This window comes from Podarcis gaigeae (assembly GCF_964106915.1).
Source record: "Podarcis gaigeae genome assembly, chromosome: 3".
Classification (NCBI taxonomy): domain Eukaryota; kingdom Metazoa; phylum Chordata; class Lepidosauria; order Squamata; family Lacertidae; genus Podarcis; species Podarcis gaigeae.
Genome location: NC_139680.1, coordinates 61,863,243 through 61,879,052, shown reverse-complemented (window position 1 = coordinate 61,879,052; position 15,810 = coordinate 61,863,243). Strand labels below are relative to the sequence as shown.

General features: G+C 42.6%; 1 protein-coding gene across 12 annotated transcripts in view; it reads right to left on the bottom strand.

Annotated features, from left to right (window-relative positions):
- The window catches only part of LOC310841135 (uncharacterized protein), a 98,743-nt gene that overhangs the window by 27,214 nt on the left and 55,719 nt on the right, over nucleotides 1-15,810 (bottom strand). For 5 of the 12 annotated variants that reach the window (XR_014562362.1, XR_014562363.1, XR_014562365.1 and 2 more), the window contains one exon: nucleotides 12,052-12,140. The exons of 4 other annotated variants lie outside the window; for them this stretch is intronic. Coding sequence is in view for 3 of the 8 variants with exons in the window: in XM_083731742.1 (XP_083587868.1) it covers nucleotides 12,052-12,140 (89 nt within the window). In the remaining 5 variants the exon portion in view is untranslated. Of the gene's footprint in view, nucleotides 1-1,622; nucleotides 1,754-12,051; nucleotides 12,141-13,446; nucleotides 13,523-15,810 lie in introns of those variants that run through there. 3 more of the 12 variants (XR_014562367.1, XR_014562368.1, XM_083731743.1) reach the window with 2 other exon arrangements.

Genomic DNA, 15,810 nt, shown 5'->3' with positions numbered 1-15,810 from the left:
ACTGTGACCTTCTGATCGGCAGGCCCTAGGCTCTGTGGTTTAACCCACAGCGCCACCCACGTCCCTACACCGTGGTTACAAATGCCATTAAAAGAATAGAAAGGATTTACAATGTTCTTCTAAAAAAATGAAGTTCCACAACTTTAGCCCCTTAACAAACAAAACACCTACTACTTATAGTCATCAAACTAACATCCAAGGATCACAGCATCGTAGGCAGGGCTGAGCTACTAGATTGAAGCATCCAAGGAGCTCGTATGACTAAGTGATAGGCTACTATGATTAGAAGCAGTATTACTCTCTTCCCAGTTGTCAGATGCCAGTATCTGTGCAGGAGACTGCTGATGACATGCAAGCTAATTGCTGGACAAAATTCACTGAGTTCCTTTGCCGATACAAATCAATTGTGATGGCACTTTGGCAAACAAATATAAACAAAATATTTCAGTACTGTGAATAATAAAGGAATGTGATGATTGTGCACAGTGAGGTCTTTTGCAGAAAAACAACATATCCTTAGAAGAAAAAGACTAGGTGCTAAACTTTTCCAACCAGCTGATTACACAGAGATTTAGGAAACAAACCATCACAAAGAGACAAACATATGGAATGTAGGCTGTGTTCCAAGAAAACTGCTACATAATTATGTTAAAATTTACATTACCAGGGCAAGCGACAGAAAGGAATATATGTCAGAATCCCACTGCAATGTGCTACACAGAGGAAAAGCTTTTTCTTGGCAAATAGATGAGTTGTAAAGTAGCTTAGTGACTGGCTTGTTAGTCAGTAGAAAAGAGAAAATCTTGCAGCATTCCTTCTAACAGCAAACTCAAGTGTTATGTGCCACCAAGCTTGTACCCAAAATGGGACTGGCTAGGAATAGGTTCAGCATCTTAAAAAGCAGAGACATCACTTTGCCAACAAAGGTCTGTATAGTTAATGCCATGGCTTTCCCAGTAGTGATGTATGGAAGTGACAGCTGGACCATAAAGAAGGCTGATCGCCGAAGAATTGATGCTTTTGAATTATGGTGCTAGAGGAGACTCTTGAGAGTCCCATGGACTGCAAGAAGATCAAACCTATCCATTCTGAAGGAAATCAGCCCTGAGTGCTCACTGGAAGGACAGATCCTGAAGCTGAGGCTCCAATACTTGGGCTACCTCATGAGAAGAGAAGACTCCCTGGAAAAGACCCTGATGTTGGGAAAGATGGAGCGCACAAGGAGAAGGGGACAACAAAGGACGAAATGGCTGGACAGTGTTCTCGAAGCTACGAACATGAGTCTGACCAAACTGCGGGAGGCAGTGGAAGACAGGAGTGCCTGGTGTGCTCTGCTCCATGGGGTCACGAAGAGTCGGACATGACTAAACAACAACATCAACAACAGGAATAGGTTGCTGTCAAGAGAGCTTTACCATGCAGAGCTCAAGGGTGATCTATGAGGGCTTGCTTGCTTTGTAGCCTTTTTCCTGGATGTTCCTAGATAGCAAAGGCATCCTGCTATACAAGATTCCAAGGAGGCTAGCCATCCAAGGATTTTTATCCAAGAAGCTTTTTAGCCCAAGGTAGAATTAATGGGCATAGGATGGCAATAGCTTTGGCAGAGAGTGACTAGAACTCACCTGCCAGACTTGACATTGACACCCCACGACTTCACTCTTCCCTGCCACAAATTCAGAAAAGGAGCCATGAGCAGACAGGATTCCAGATCTAAAGGCCACTCATCTCTCCGTGTGGTACTGGCAGACTTGTGATGAATGGCAGTATTAAGTTAATCAAGTGATGTACATGAATACTGTTCTTTTCTCACATTGGATTGTTGCATGCTGAGAGCGTGATCCATCAGCTGCCTTGAGGAGAGGGAACCCTTCTCGTATGGCTTCCCCCCACCCCACCTCTCTTTTGAACTCACATATGATGATTTCTCAAGGAGAACCAAATTAAATATTACACACTAATGTTATCAAAGGCACACTAATAACTATGAAAAGATGAATTCTGGGCTTGTATAAAGAGCAAAGTAATTTTTCTTTATATTGGGATGCTCTATCATGCTTCTGCAGCTGCTTTCCAAGGGCTACAAAGCTTTGTTTCATCAGAATTATCTCTTGATTTATCTTTAACCGAATTAGATTCCTGCGTTTTCTGTCTATTTTCTTGTTGCTGGCTTCCTTAAGTAGCAGAGCAATTCTCAGCAGAAGGATCGGAAAGAGAAAACTCATACCGTCTGGCTCCAGTAACCATATCTCTATTACCGCTCCTGCATCTATCAAAATTAGCTCATTTTAAAGTACATAAAATCCATTTGCACAACTGGAGAATCAAATAAACTCCCTATTTTTTATTTTAAATAAAATTCTTTATTATCCAGGACTTTCTGTTATCGTATGGTTTCCAAGAATGTTCATGTAATATATATCCAGTTACTCTTGCCTCAAGCAACCTTTAAAAAAAAACCAAAGAAGAGAAAACCATTTGCCATGCCAATATCCAAAAACAAAATACACTCTTGGGCAGAACCCCTTTCGCACAGAAATAAAGATCTTTCTGACCAGTATAGCATTATTCTGTGTATTATAAAATATTATCCTTAAGAATAGCTATGGGTGAATTCATCAGTGTTGACTTCTCTCAGTTTCTTATTTTTCTAATCTTATGCTCTGTTCTCTGCATTTCCCAACATCACTTGGCATTTTATTACTATTTTTAAAGTCCTCATGAAAATTCATCAGCAATTTCTCCTAATATACACATTTGCATGTGCAGTTTTGCCTAATGTATACATTTTCACAAAGCAATTTCCTCTGATACAATACATTTCTGTATGTCATTTCTCTAATACAGGGGTAGGCAACCTCAGGCCCAGGGGCTGGATGCGGCCCAATCGCCTTCTCAATCCGGCCCTCAGACGGTCTGGGAATCGGTGTGTTTTTACATGAGTAGAATGTGTCCTTTTATTTAAAATGCATCTCTGGGTTATTTGTGGGACCTGCCTGGTGTTTTTACATGAGTAGAATGTGTGCCTTTATTTAAAATGCATCTCAGGGCTACTTGTGGGGCATAGGAATTCGTTCATTTTTTCCCCCCAAAACATAGTCCGGCCCACCACATGGTCTGAGGGATGGTGGACCGGCCCATGGCTAAAAATGGTTGCTGACCCCTGCTCTAATACGTGCATTCTAAAATATATGCATTTTTGCACACATTACTTGGGGGGAGAACTGCATTGCAGATTTCAGAGAAGTGTGGATTTAAAGGATGGCAGCATTTTGGAAGGTGCAAATCAGGTAGGTTCACTTTTAAATGTTACATAAATTAAATTTGCCCAACCATCCTCACTTAAGAAGAAGACTTCTGGATCAGATAAGGGTCTAGTAGTGACCAACCAGCTGCATGCAGAAAGCACCATTCTTCTTTATGTATACAAGAATGTCTGCACCTCTTTGTCATGCAAATCCAGTACCTTCTGACATGAAATCTGCAGTCTGGGAGTGCAAGGGAAATGAAGAGTGGAAACAAGACAACAAACTAAAATGTTAGAATTCAACAATGGAAATTCATTGCTTGTGGTCATGTTTCAACGGTATCCTCTAACTCAGAGGTTTTCAACCTTTTCAAGTCCACAGATCCCTTGACCAACTACATTCTTTCTGCGGCACCCCTGTGGGCCTCAGCAGCCCAGTTATGTCACCCCTTGCCTGCAGAGCTGGCAGCCCCTCACCCTTTTTCAAACACCCTCCCTTGTGGAGTGTTCCCTCAGCCTCCTCTCCTTTCCCCTCTCTTTGGGGGTCCTCCAGGCAGCTGCTGCTGCTGTCCCTGGTCTCTTAGCTGCCCTCCTCCCTGCCCCAAAGAGAGGTGCCTCCCAGAGGCACCATTCACCTGTGCAGCTTATAGCCAGGGCTGTTGCAACAATGGCTGTGCAAGCTTTTGGGACGCAGAGATGTGAGAGGGCATCAGAGGAGGGAGGGAAGGAAAGAGGGACAGAGGCCAGTGTTCGCCGGGGCGCCTCTGACCATCATTCAAGGCACCCCAGGGTGCCACAGCACACTGGTTGGAAACCATTGCTCTAACTTATCAATGTACAGAAATACGTAACTTAGGAGCCCATCTGCTGCTTAAGGTTTGGATTCTGCACCTATGACATACAGCTAGAAATCTGCCAGTGCCCAGCCACTCATGCTTCCACTATAAATACAAATGCTGGAGCATGTCAAAGACCCCTGAAATCTGGTGCTGACCTAGAGCTTTCTCTCAACTGGATGTCAAATCTATATATTCAAGCCTGTTGTAACCTTTCTGTATTGGGAGAACGAAGGATTTCCAACTATCTCTAATTATGCCTTACTTTTTGCTTTCTCTTCCAGTCTTTCTTTGTGATATCTCAGCAGATGGGAGGGTTTGGGAAAGTAGAGAGAACAGCAGGAGACAGGAGCAAAGCATCCAACATTGAGGCAAGAGAGGAGCTGAAATAAGAATTCATGGAGGAAAGAGACAGGAGCAGTGATGTAAGGGACTGCAGGAGAAGAGCAAAAAGACAACTGAGAGGCAGAAAATGTATTGCTTGGAGAAGGGGGGGAAAAAACTAGTTCAATGGGGGAAGAGAAAGGGGTTAGCAAGTGAAACAGTTTAACTGAAAAGAGGTTCCAGCTGCAAGTGGGAAAATTCAGAGATAGAGAGATCAAAAGGTGGACATATTAAAAGACCAAAGAGTTAGGACATCAGCTTTTATAACAACTATTAACAATGAAGTCTTGCTTATAAAAATTAACACATGATAGTTTGATATGTAATATAAAGATGGACAGACGGATAGAAAAAAAAATATTTAATCCATTTCCATACTGTCCTTTGTAATGAATAACCTCAGGGCAGTTTACACATATAAAATTATTCAAACTACAAAACACAATAGCAAATTGAAAACCAGTACTAAATTGCATATTCCCCTGGTGGCTCAAAGTCAGAACCTGAGCACTTCTGAGGAGTGCAGTAAATCCATGTTTGTGTGATCTGGTCCCTTGGGGCTGAAGTTCAATAATGTACTGGTTCTTTTATGTTATAATGTATAGTACTGGTTTTGATCAATTGATTTTATGTCATTTTGTTTTAAATATTACCCGCTTCAAATCCTTCAAATGAAATAGGTTTAAAAGCTAACACTGAGGCAAAGGGAAAGTCTAAATAGGTAGCATATGTTGTCAATAGATTGTGCGGTTTTTTTGAAGAGAGAGAGATGCTTTTGCCTGAATACAACACCCACTGACCTTGAAATATTTCCCCTTCCAGATCCACACCCTGTCATGAAGCTTACTCATGGACCTCTGGTCAGTTACTGTCTGTCAGTCTAAGCTAGCTCTCAGCCACTCTTAACTCCTTGGATGGAGGGTAGGATAAAGATTAAATCAAATATAATAAATCAAATCAGTGTTCATGGAATTTGATTCTTCACATGCTCTAGATATGCTCTGGATATGCAGCTGGCATCCTGGCTCAATCTGGTCTCCAGCACCACACAGCATATGTACCTCAGGACCTAATGCACCCCAACCTTTCACCCTTTTGCAGGCCTAGTTCATACATTAAAAAGATTTAACATGGGAAACAGCATGGAAGGAAATAGCAAGTAAATATGGTGTGCACACGAAGACTAAATACCTGGGAGATTCTCCTCACAGAATTATTCTTTCTTCCCTCTTCCTCACCTCATCCAAACATACCTTTTGAGGGATAGGGGATTGGTATGGACACTCTGCCTCATTTCTTGTGGCTTCCTGCCCACAACTGTGTGAATTGGATCAATGCATGAAGCAACAAATAAAACATCAGGGCATGTAAATACAGAGTGAAGCCATGGTTTCCCCATGTAAGCTTCTCTGAGAGCAGCAGAGCACCATACACTTCCATTGCTCCCGGGAGGACTTGTTCCATGCTATTGAAAGCCTGTGACAGCAAGAAGAGCCACATGCTGCACTCTCCAGGCTGTGAGCAGCTAAGTGATTTGTGCAACTTTTTTAAAAGAAAAGAAAACCAATTAAAAATGGATAGAGGCAACTGGGGCCTTCAGACCACGGATAAAGGGATCCACAAGACTTCAGACTCAAAAGTGGACTATAGTGGGCTTGTGACCTGATCCAAATCACAACCCATCCAGATTGGATAAGGTGATTCTCCTTTGAAATCCACGCTCTGCATATTCTTCCATCCATAGTTTTTTGTTGTTGTTGTTTAGTCATTTAGTTGTGTCTGACTCTTCATGACCCCATGGATCAGAGCACGCCAGGCACTCCTGTCTTCCAGTGAGCACTCAGGGCTGATTTCCTTAAGAATGGATACGTTTGATCTTCTTGCAGTCCACGGGACTCTCAAGAGTCTCCTCCAGCACCATAATTCAAAAGCATCAATTCTTCAGCGATCAGCCTTCTTTATGGTCCAGCTCTCACTTCCATACATCACTACTGGGAAAACCATAGCTTTAACTATATGGACCTTTGTTGGCAAGGTGATGTCTCTGCTTTTTAAGATGTTGTCTAGGTTTATCATCGCTTTTCTCCCAAGAAGCAGGCGTCTTTTAATTTCATGACTGCTGTCACCATCTGCAGTGATCATGGAGCCCAATAAAGTAAAACTCTCACTGCCTCCATTTCTTCCCCTTCTATTTGCCAGGAGGTGATGGGACCATGATCTTCGGTTTTTTTGATGTGCTTAATTCCCTCCTCCTCAGCATGAAGAACAACTACTCCCTTGTCATGGTTCTCTTGTTGTACACCTCATCCACATACTCTAAAACACAGGCAAAGGGCTCTTTCATCCTATTCCCTAATTATTCTGGGCTAAACTACACATGATAGGAGCAGGCAGTGGGAGACTTGAGCAGTGGGAGACTCTCCTTCCTTGGAGGTTTTTATGAAGAGATTGGATGGTCATCTATCAGGGATGCTTTAGCTCTGACTCCTGCATTGCTGGGGGTTGGGTTAGATGACTCTTGGGGTCCCTTCTAACTCTACAATTCTGTGATTCACCCTTGACACAAACTTCTGTTTTCCCTTTCACCGTAGTCCATAGAGGTCATTTAAAAAGCATAAGAACGGCTTGCTGGACCAATGGTCCATTTAGTCCAGCAATCTCTTTTCCCAGTGGCCACCCATTTGCCAGTGGGAAACCCATAAGTAGGGCCTGAGCTCAAGAACACTCTTCCCTTCCATGGTTGCCAGTGACTGGTATTCAGAAACATTGCTGTTTCTGGCCATGGAGGCAGAAAATAGCCATCATAACTAGTAGTCAATGATAGTCTTAATCCCCCATGAATTTGTGCAGTCTTCTTTTAAAGCCTTCCAAGTTGGTGGTCACCACTGCCTCCTGTGGAAATGAATTCCAAAGTACTTAACTGGAGACAAGCTAAGAATGCATCTCTGTTGCCTCAGCTTCACTTGTAAACTCTGGAGCTGTTTTAAATGCTGGTGGGCAAAGCAGCCCAGAAGCTTTGTGGGTAAAATGGTGGGGGGTGGGAGTAATTCTCCTGCACTGGTGGAACCTACCTACACAATTTAGAATCATGCATAATCCCATGATTATGGCCTATGGTCCTTTTGGAAATGAATTTCAGGCCAGGGCCCTAACCGCTGAGCGTCAGAATTGAGTGTGAGGCCTGGTGCCAAACCTTGGCAAGCACCAGTTCCAATTAATCTCCTTGTGCTCTCTGTCATGGTTTTTGACATAACATTCGTTCGTCATCAACTGTTACGTTTGCCACTGCTGCCCAAGGAAAATATTCCAGTGCGTCAGGAAAGAGGCCAGGAGAGAAAAGAAAAATAGGTTTCGGGTGCCTGACTGACATGGTTTAGCCAAGGTTCTCTCCAGCGTCCCTCCTTGTTCACATGCAAAGTGAGATATAATCTCTGCTGAGATGAAAGCTCCAGAGAGCTGATAAGATATGATGAAATGTTTAATGGCCTTGTTTGCGCTGTCCAGTCTGATAGCAGAAAAGAGAGGCTCGTATGATAAAATCTTAAATCCATGAAAGTAATTGCTTCTGACATCGCCAACTATGCAGCAGCCTGCCCAAAACACTGCGCCTCAGATACAAATTCGATGGCTAATGAAGTGCGAAGAACACAGTGTTAGATACAAATTAAAGCCTACGTAACAAAAAGCAGCCCGGGTTTCTCGTGGTTTGTTGTGTGTCTTTGCGCATTTTAACTCCCTTGTTTTGTGCAGAAAAGAGATAAATAATCTGTTGGTAATAATTGCCCTTTTATATTTTTAGCCAATGCTGTCGCCTTGTGATTAACAGCAAGGAATGGCCACAGGGCAACTCATCTCCAGTAATGAAACCCCCACACTCTCCCCAAGAACTTCCTTGTGGAGGCTTTTTATAGATTTTTACATGGTCGAGGAAATGAACTATAAAAAATGAACTGCCTCAAAACTGACAAATCATTTAGCATTTCCTTAGTGTCTTGCATGTGTGTATGAGAGAGACACACAGAGAGAGAGGCAGAGAAGAGGGGCATGAGGGGTATTCTGCTAATCCATCCCCTCAGTGCAACTGCCCCTCCAGGGCTTACACACACACCCACCCTTGTGCTCAACCCACACCCTCCCATATCTGCTCTAGAGGATTGAGGAAGCACCTACAACAGATTTAGTGGTGTGTGGAGAGAAAAGGGGGGGGGAGGTTTGATTACACAATTAGAAATACTTGCACTGACAGAAGTACTTACTTCGTCCTGCGTTGAAGACAACCCTAAATATTTCCCCGTTTTCTCATCTTGTATCGACATAACCAAGAAGGTTTTGCCACCCAAACAAAATGATGCACTTTTCTACTATTGGTTGTCTAGTTGGTGAGCGGGTGCATGGGTGATTTCCTGAACTTATACCCCTCCTTTCTCCAATGAGCTTAAGGTGGTACTTGTGATGCCTTGTTCCTCCGTGTTAACCCATACAACATTAGGAGGTCGATTAGGGTCAGGTGCAATGACCTCCCCAAGGTCACATGACCAAGCAGGGATTTCAACCAAGCAGGGATTTCTTCATGGTTCTAGTCACACACACTAACCACTATAAGGCACTGTCTCTCACAGTTTTCCTTCATTGAGTGGCTTGAGAGAGTCTTTAAAAAATCTTCCAAAAGCAATGGGATGTTCTTGAATCCACAGAACAGCCTGGTCTTGGGTAGACCCACCAGTGAGAGTGTGCAGAGTCCGTGGTGCTTTCTCAAACCATCAGAGATCACCTGGAGGTTCTGATTCATAAACTGGCACCTTATACACATGGCTGCTGTGACTTCAGCCATCCAGGGTTTCATTACTTGAGTCACAGTAATTCAGGTGGAAGGTTCCAGTGGAGGGCTCCAGTTCATGCTATTGGCACATAACACCATGTGATCCCTGCTGCATCATGGCCTTCAAGATGCTGCAGGTGATCACCTGGGTCTGAACCAGATGTATATATGTGTGATTTCTTAATTAGCTGCAGTGCATAGGACAATAATTCATTTTTACATTTCAGTTTGTTAAAAAATATCCAAGATCAACCTGATGCAGGGAGGAATGTTGTGACTCGAACATTTGCATGCTGGATTTTTAAACTAGTTTAACTGGTTTAAAGAAGTGTTGGCTCTTTCTTTTTCAAGGCATTATTTCACTGCTCCATCCCTTCCTGCTACTTCCTTCCATGCCAGAATTGCCATATTTTGCTTCTAATAAAGAACTCCCAGTTTTTAAGAAGAGGGATACTTGGAGAAGTTCACTCCTATATGCATTTGCATGGCAGTAAGCCCTATGGAACTAGATTTTGGCAGTAAGCCCTATGGAACTAGTTTCATTCAGAATATTTGTTTTCTTGTTTTCCTCCTCTAAAAACTAGGTGCATCTTATGATCAGGTGCGTCTTGTGGAGCGAAAAATATGGTATAATGAATTGAAAAAAATGTTTAAAATAACTTTTGTAAAAACAAGCAAACAAACCCAGAAGCCTTTTATTAAGAATTGTAGGTACCGACATTCCAAAGGAACAGAAAAGACTTCTCATGTATGTGACAACAGCAGTGCAGATGCTACTAGCCCAGAGATGGAAAGAAGTTCCTACCAGAGAGGAATGGCAAATCAAGCTGTTGGACTATGTGGAAATGACAAAACTTAGCAGGATTTTAATAACACTTGTAATGTAGCAAATATTATGGATAATATGGAAAGATATAAAAAATGGACTATGAAATAATATGCAGTTGAGAAGGTGGACAATAGTATCCATAGAGGGGAAGGTGGGAAGTCCAGAGATTTGGAGAAATCTCTAAATAGGGATACAGTGGTACCTCGCAAGACGAAAAACGCGCAAGACGAAAGGGTTTTTCGTTTTTTGCGTTGCTTCGCAAGACGATTTTCCCTATGGGCTTGCTTCGCAAGACGAAAACGTCTTGCAAGTTTGCTTCCTTTTTCTTAAAGCCGTTAATACCCAGCGAATCCGCGCTCCGCAAGATGGAAAAATCACTAGATGACACAACTCGCGGAACGAATTAATTTCGTCTTGCGAGGCACCACTGTATGTAATTTGGATTGTTATAATTCTATATTTGTAAAATCAAATAAAAATTATTATATATGTAAAAAGGGAGGCTTGGGCGGTGGTGAGTTGGGGCGGCACCTTCCCATTTCATATCAGGTGACGAAACAAGATGGCACTGTCCTTGCCCGTCCCTCAAAAATGCCATCTAAGAAGAGGAAAGGAATTCCTGCAGCAGGGCACTTTCCCTCCCCTCCCCTTCTTGAGTGTACACTCTGTAAAATGGAAGACCCTGCAATATGAGGAGACCAGTCTTATAGCACACAGTCAACCCAAGTGGCGGTGACGATCTTCTTGTCATTGCCCCAGTCCCATCCTTGAAACTACAGGAAAGAAGGAGACACTCTAAACAGAACAGGAGGAGAGAACTGCCTTCTACTGGGCTCATTCACAGGGTCGTCTTAAGCATATGCAGCGCTGGGGAGCAAAGCTCCACCCAGCACCCCTAGTTTGCCCAGAGTTGTCAACCATTTTTTAGGGGGGACCCCAAAGTTGTTGTCTTTTTAAAAGGAAATAGTTGTTTACCTTTAGAACCTTTAGAATGGTTGTGGGACACAGGAAGTCACAGCACCAACCAAAAGGGGTGCCAGTACCCCACACACAGGGGCGTGCAAATGGGGGTGCTGGTTCCATGCTGGGGAGGACAAAATGTTGGGCAGCATGCACAGTCGCTGCACTGTCCACCCGCTGCCTCCCCCCACATGGCGGTTAACTGTTTTGACTGCGCATGCAGCACCCGGAGCGCCGTGTAACATTGTGGGCACTGTGCAACGCATCCTGTTGCGTGCGCCAAACTGCGGCTTCCTTTGCTGGCTTTTCTGCTGTCGGCGCACATTCCCAGCACCATCCAACGTCGAGTGCCAGTGCAGAATGATGGGGAAACCCGTACAAAGGATTTAGGGGGATCACAGGGGGAAGAGAGGGAGGAAAGTCCCATTGTGGTCCACTCATGCAAATATTTAATTGAATATCACCCTATGTCTGCATGGCAAGCTGCCCTTAAAAGGACAGCTACAATGGCCACTTGAAAACACTACTTGGGCAGAAGGTGGATTCTTTTAAAATCATAAGCCACCCACAACAGTAGCATTTGGTGGGGGGAGGCACTTAGCATTTCTCCCAACGCTGACATCACTGTGGCTTACAAGAAGGTAGAGGAGGAAAGAGGTGAGGTTGGTGTGGTGTGAACACACTGGCATGAGCACCAGTTTGGCTGCACCAGTGTGTTTGCATTGTGCCAACCTTACTCAACCCTGCCAGCACCAGCAATGTCAGTAGTGGGAGGTCATGTAAGTGCCAGGACCTTACCCTGCCAACAGTGCTAGCTGCAACCCAACATGGAAACTCTATGCATAATCCTACTAAATCTAGTTGGTTTAATAGCAGTATTAGGCTAGCAAGATCTTGTGAGATCTTCCTGAAATCTCACAAGATGTCATGAGCTCTGTAAGATCTTGCAAGAGCTCAGTGAGATCTCACAAGATCTCACCGGAATCTGCCATTGTTGCTGCCAGGCACCGCTGCACAATCCAGGTGAGGGAGGCTTGGGCAGTGGTGAAATTCTCAGCATGTTGTACGCTGAAAGAAAATTATATGAAAATGATGTACTGGTGGTATTTGACTCCTAGTAAGCTTGCAAAAATGTATAAGACAAGTGCAAATATCTGCTGAAAATGTAAGCAAAAGGAAGGCTCCTTCTATCATATGTGGTGGACCTGTAAGGTTCTAAAAGCATTCTGGGAAATGATATACAGTACTTAACATTTCTGTGTACTGCAGAGATTATGTGGATATTTGGTGGACCTGTATGATGTATTTAAATAATGACCCCTATCTCAATACCCTCACCAAAACAATTATCTGGAAGTAGCTTTCACTAGTATTTTCCACATTTGTTTTCCTCACCCATGACTCACTTCATTTTTTCCCTGTTACATTTTTCCTTACACTTAGAGGTCAATGCTTTTTTATTGGGGGGTTTTATAGACTCTCTCTCTATACACACACACACATGCACACAAACATGCACACACAAACACATTCAGTGTTGTAAAATACATTTATGCTTTTTAAAAAGGTGATCCCCTTTGATTTATAAAACAAGCAGCTTTTTTTAAAAAGTCAAACATTAAAAATCTGCATAGAGTTATATAGGGTAGCAGTGTTAGAAGAAGAAGAGGAGGAGGAGGAGGAGGAGGAGGAGTAGTTTGGATTTGATATCCCGCTTTATCACTACCCGAAGGAGTCTCAAAGCAGCTAACATTCTCCTTTCCCTTCCTCCCCCACAACAAACACTTTGTGAGGTAAGTGGGGCTGAGAGACTTCAAAGAAGTGTGACTGGCCCAAGGTCACCCAGCAGCTGCATGTGGAGGAGCAGGGAATCGAACCTAGTTCACCAGATTACGAGACTACCGCTCTTAACCACTACACCACACTGGCTCTTGGCACACCAAGATATTAGATGTTCACAACCAGTGCTTTTTTTTCCCTGGAATCGTTGTATTTTTGTCCATTTACTGTATTTATTTTTCCCGATTTGAACTATAAAATGGTGGTTTTCTTGAGTCCAAATGAGAGTTTCCTAAACATTTTTTTTAGGAAAAAGCAGTGTTCACAACTGTTATTACCTTGAGCAGTGCCCTCATCAGAAGACCCTGTGAGATGTCAGCAGCACTCAAGTTTTAAAGTATTAGAAAGTAGTATTAGAATAGTGAGTACACAGGTGTTCAGAGGGCAAAGAAGAGCAAATATAAGGTAAAGAACAGCAAATTGAAGATAAACAGATGGGTGTTCAATGGTGTATATCAAAGTTCCATCTGCATGCTGTTGTTCCATAGGCACATTATAGACTTTGCCTGATACCGTGTGAAAGAAAAATACTCACGTTGTCCGGAACATTTGTTTTTCTGGCACAACAGAAAGCCTGTGGTGGAAGTCTAAGCATAAAGGGGCAGGGGAGTCTTTAAAAAAAGAGAAATACTTTGATTAGAGCTGACCCCACACTTTAATTTCCAGTTTCACCTACAGTGAAAACTGATTCGCTTTTCCATAGATATTACTGGCAAGCCCCCTCAAGATGATCTGTTTGTTAGTTTTGTAATTTTAACCTGCTTTTGAATAGTGTGGCACTGCATTAACATTTGGTCAAATGTCAGTACACAAATCTGATGGGCTGTGTTGATCCATGTGATTTTATTTACTGAAGTTCAGAGATGTCTTTATGGCATACATCACCGTGTAAAGGCATCTAATTTGCTATGTCACATCTGATTCGATCTGCCGATACATGATCTGATTTGAAGAAAATATTGCAATAAATGGGAACAGAATCAGAGAGAGTGTGTGTGTTCTTCACACATTACACTGAACACAGGTACAAGCTATCCCTATACATGTAAAAGTGTTTGTGTGAAAGTACACACTTCTAGATTTGTACATTGTTGTTATTAAGTTTTACATACCACCATTCATCAAAAGATCACAGGGTGGTTCACAATATAAAAATACAAGATAAAAGCACAGATAAATAGTTAGAACAAAAACTACAAAACAAAAAACTCCACTCCCACAAACACATTTAAAAGACTGTATAAAATTAATCAGCCAAAGGCCTGGTTGAAGAGGAACATTTTCACCTGGTGCCTAAAGATATGAGTAGGGGTTGAAAATGAGACAGAAGCCCAGAGTCAGGAGTTGTGCAAGGGTCAGGATGAAGCTAGAAGACAAAAATGTTTATCTTAGGCAAAATTGCATACCTAAATATGTACATTAGGAAAAATGTGCACTAGATGCTGTTGACTTGTTGTGAGGACAAGCTACTGTGGAAATGTGCATTTACAGATAGGATAAACGAGAAGCTGAGAAGAACCTAAACTGACAAATGTGTTCATCCTTGCTGAGACTGAACCCTCCGTCTGAGATTCCACAAAGCTCTGGCTTATTCTTCCCCTCATGCCTGTTTCCACAAAAGGGTGCTATTTTATCTCTACATAGAATCATAGAAATGTAGAGCTGGAAGGGACCCCAAGGTCATCTAGTGCAACCCCCTGCAATGCAGAAATCTCAACATGTAGTCTCCCATCCAGTTTGAAACCATACCAGCCCCTGCTTAGCTTTGCAGATGTAGTAGCACTTTTATTGATGCACCACTAGCTACAATGGACACAGAAACAGCTAGTACAGCTTTTCACATGGAATGCCATACTCTTTCAAATAATCATGCAGGAAAATTAATGCTGACCCTTTACTGATGTATGCAGAGAACCAAGAGGCATGATTGGGCCAAAGCAGTTCAACATGCTCGCCATAGAATTGTCCCTGAGCTAAACTCCAGGGGCGAGCCTGACTATAGTTTAGAGTACTGATGTCATGAAGATTCAGCTTTGATCATTTCTGAAAAACTGTCACTTAGTGAGCTAGTCCAGGGTGTCTAAGCTAAAACTGTCACAGCGTTTGAACATCTTGAATCATTATGCACATTAACCTTGAGAGTTATCATGAAAGAGCATTTGCTGATGCACAGATAACCACAAGGTAGAGAGGGAGGGAAAGTGTAACAGAACACGGGTTCACGGTCATGTATCATTCAAGAATGCTCATGCTGTAGATGACTTGGCTAATAAAGATGCAGAGAAGATTTCCCAAGGTCTCTAGGACAAATTTGCCATAAGATCTTTCAAGATCATTGTGGGTAACACCATCAATTTCATGAAGAAGCTTTAGGCACAATTTAGCATGCATACCATCCACTGGACTTTACTTGTCTGTGACTTAAATGTACATTCAGAGGACATTTCAAATGAGGAAGTGGAAGAAAAACCTCCATGGTTCCTATATAATCTCATGCCAGCAAGTTCTGACAATGCCTTGTGTTTAGCCACACATAAAATTTACCTGGACATTTAGCTCGTTATGTCCCCAGCATTGCTGAGTCTAATTAAAAACTGGGATTGCTGAGTGGCAGACAGTGATCGTAGCTATTAAACATACCTTTTATTTAAGTTGTATCTCACCTGTCTGCCTATTGGACCAAAATAGTAACGATAGCTATAATTAAAACTGAGGTTTGTTACATAGAAGGATATGCATTTGTCCTGATTCTGTTGCTGTTTCCCTGAGTGGTAAAACTGAAACAGAAATAAATATCAGGAACACCCGGAACAAATCAAGAATATCAGGAACGTCACTTCAGTCCAGTTCTGTGGGGGTTTTTTTGCCTTATCCCCAAACTCCAAACTCGTGACTCCCG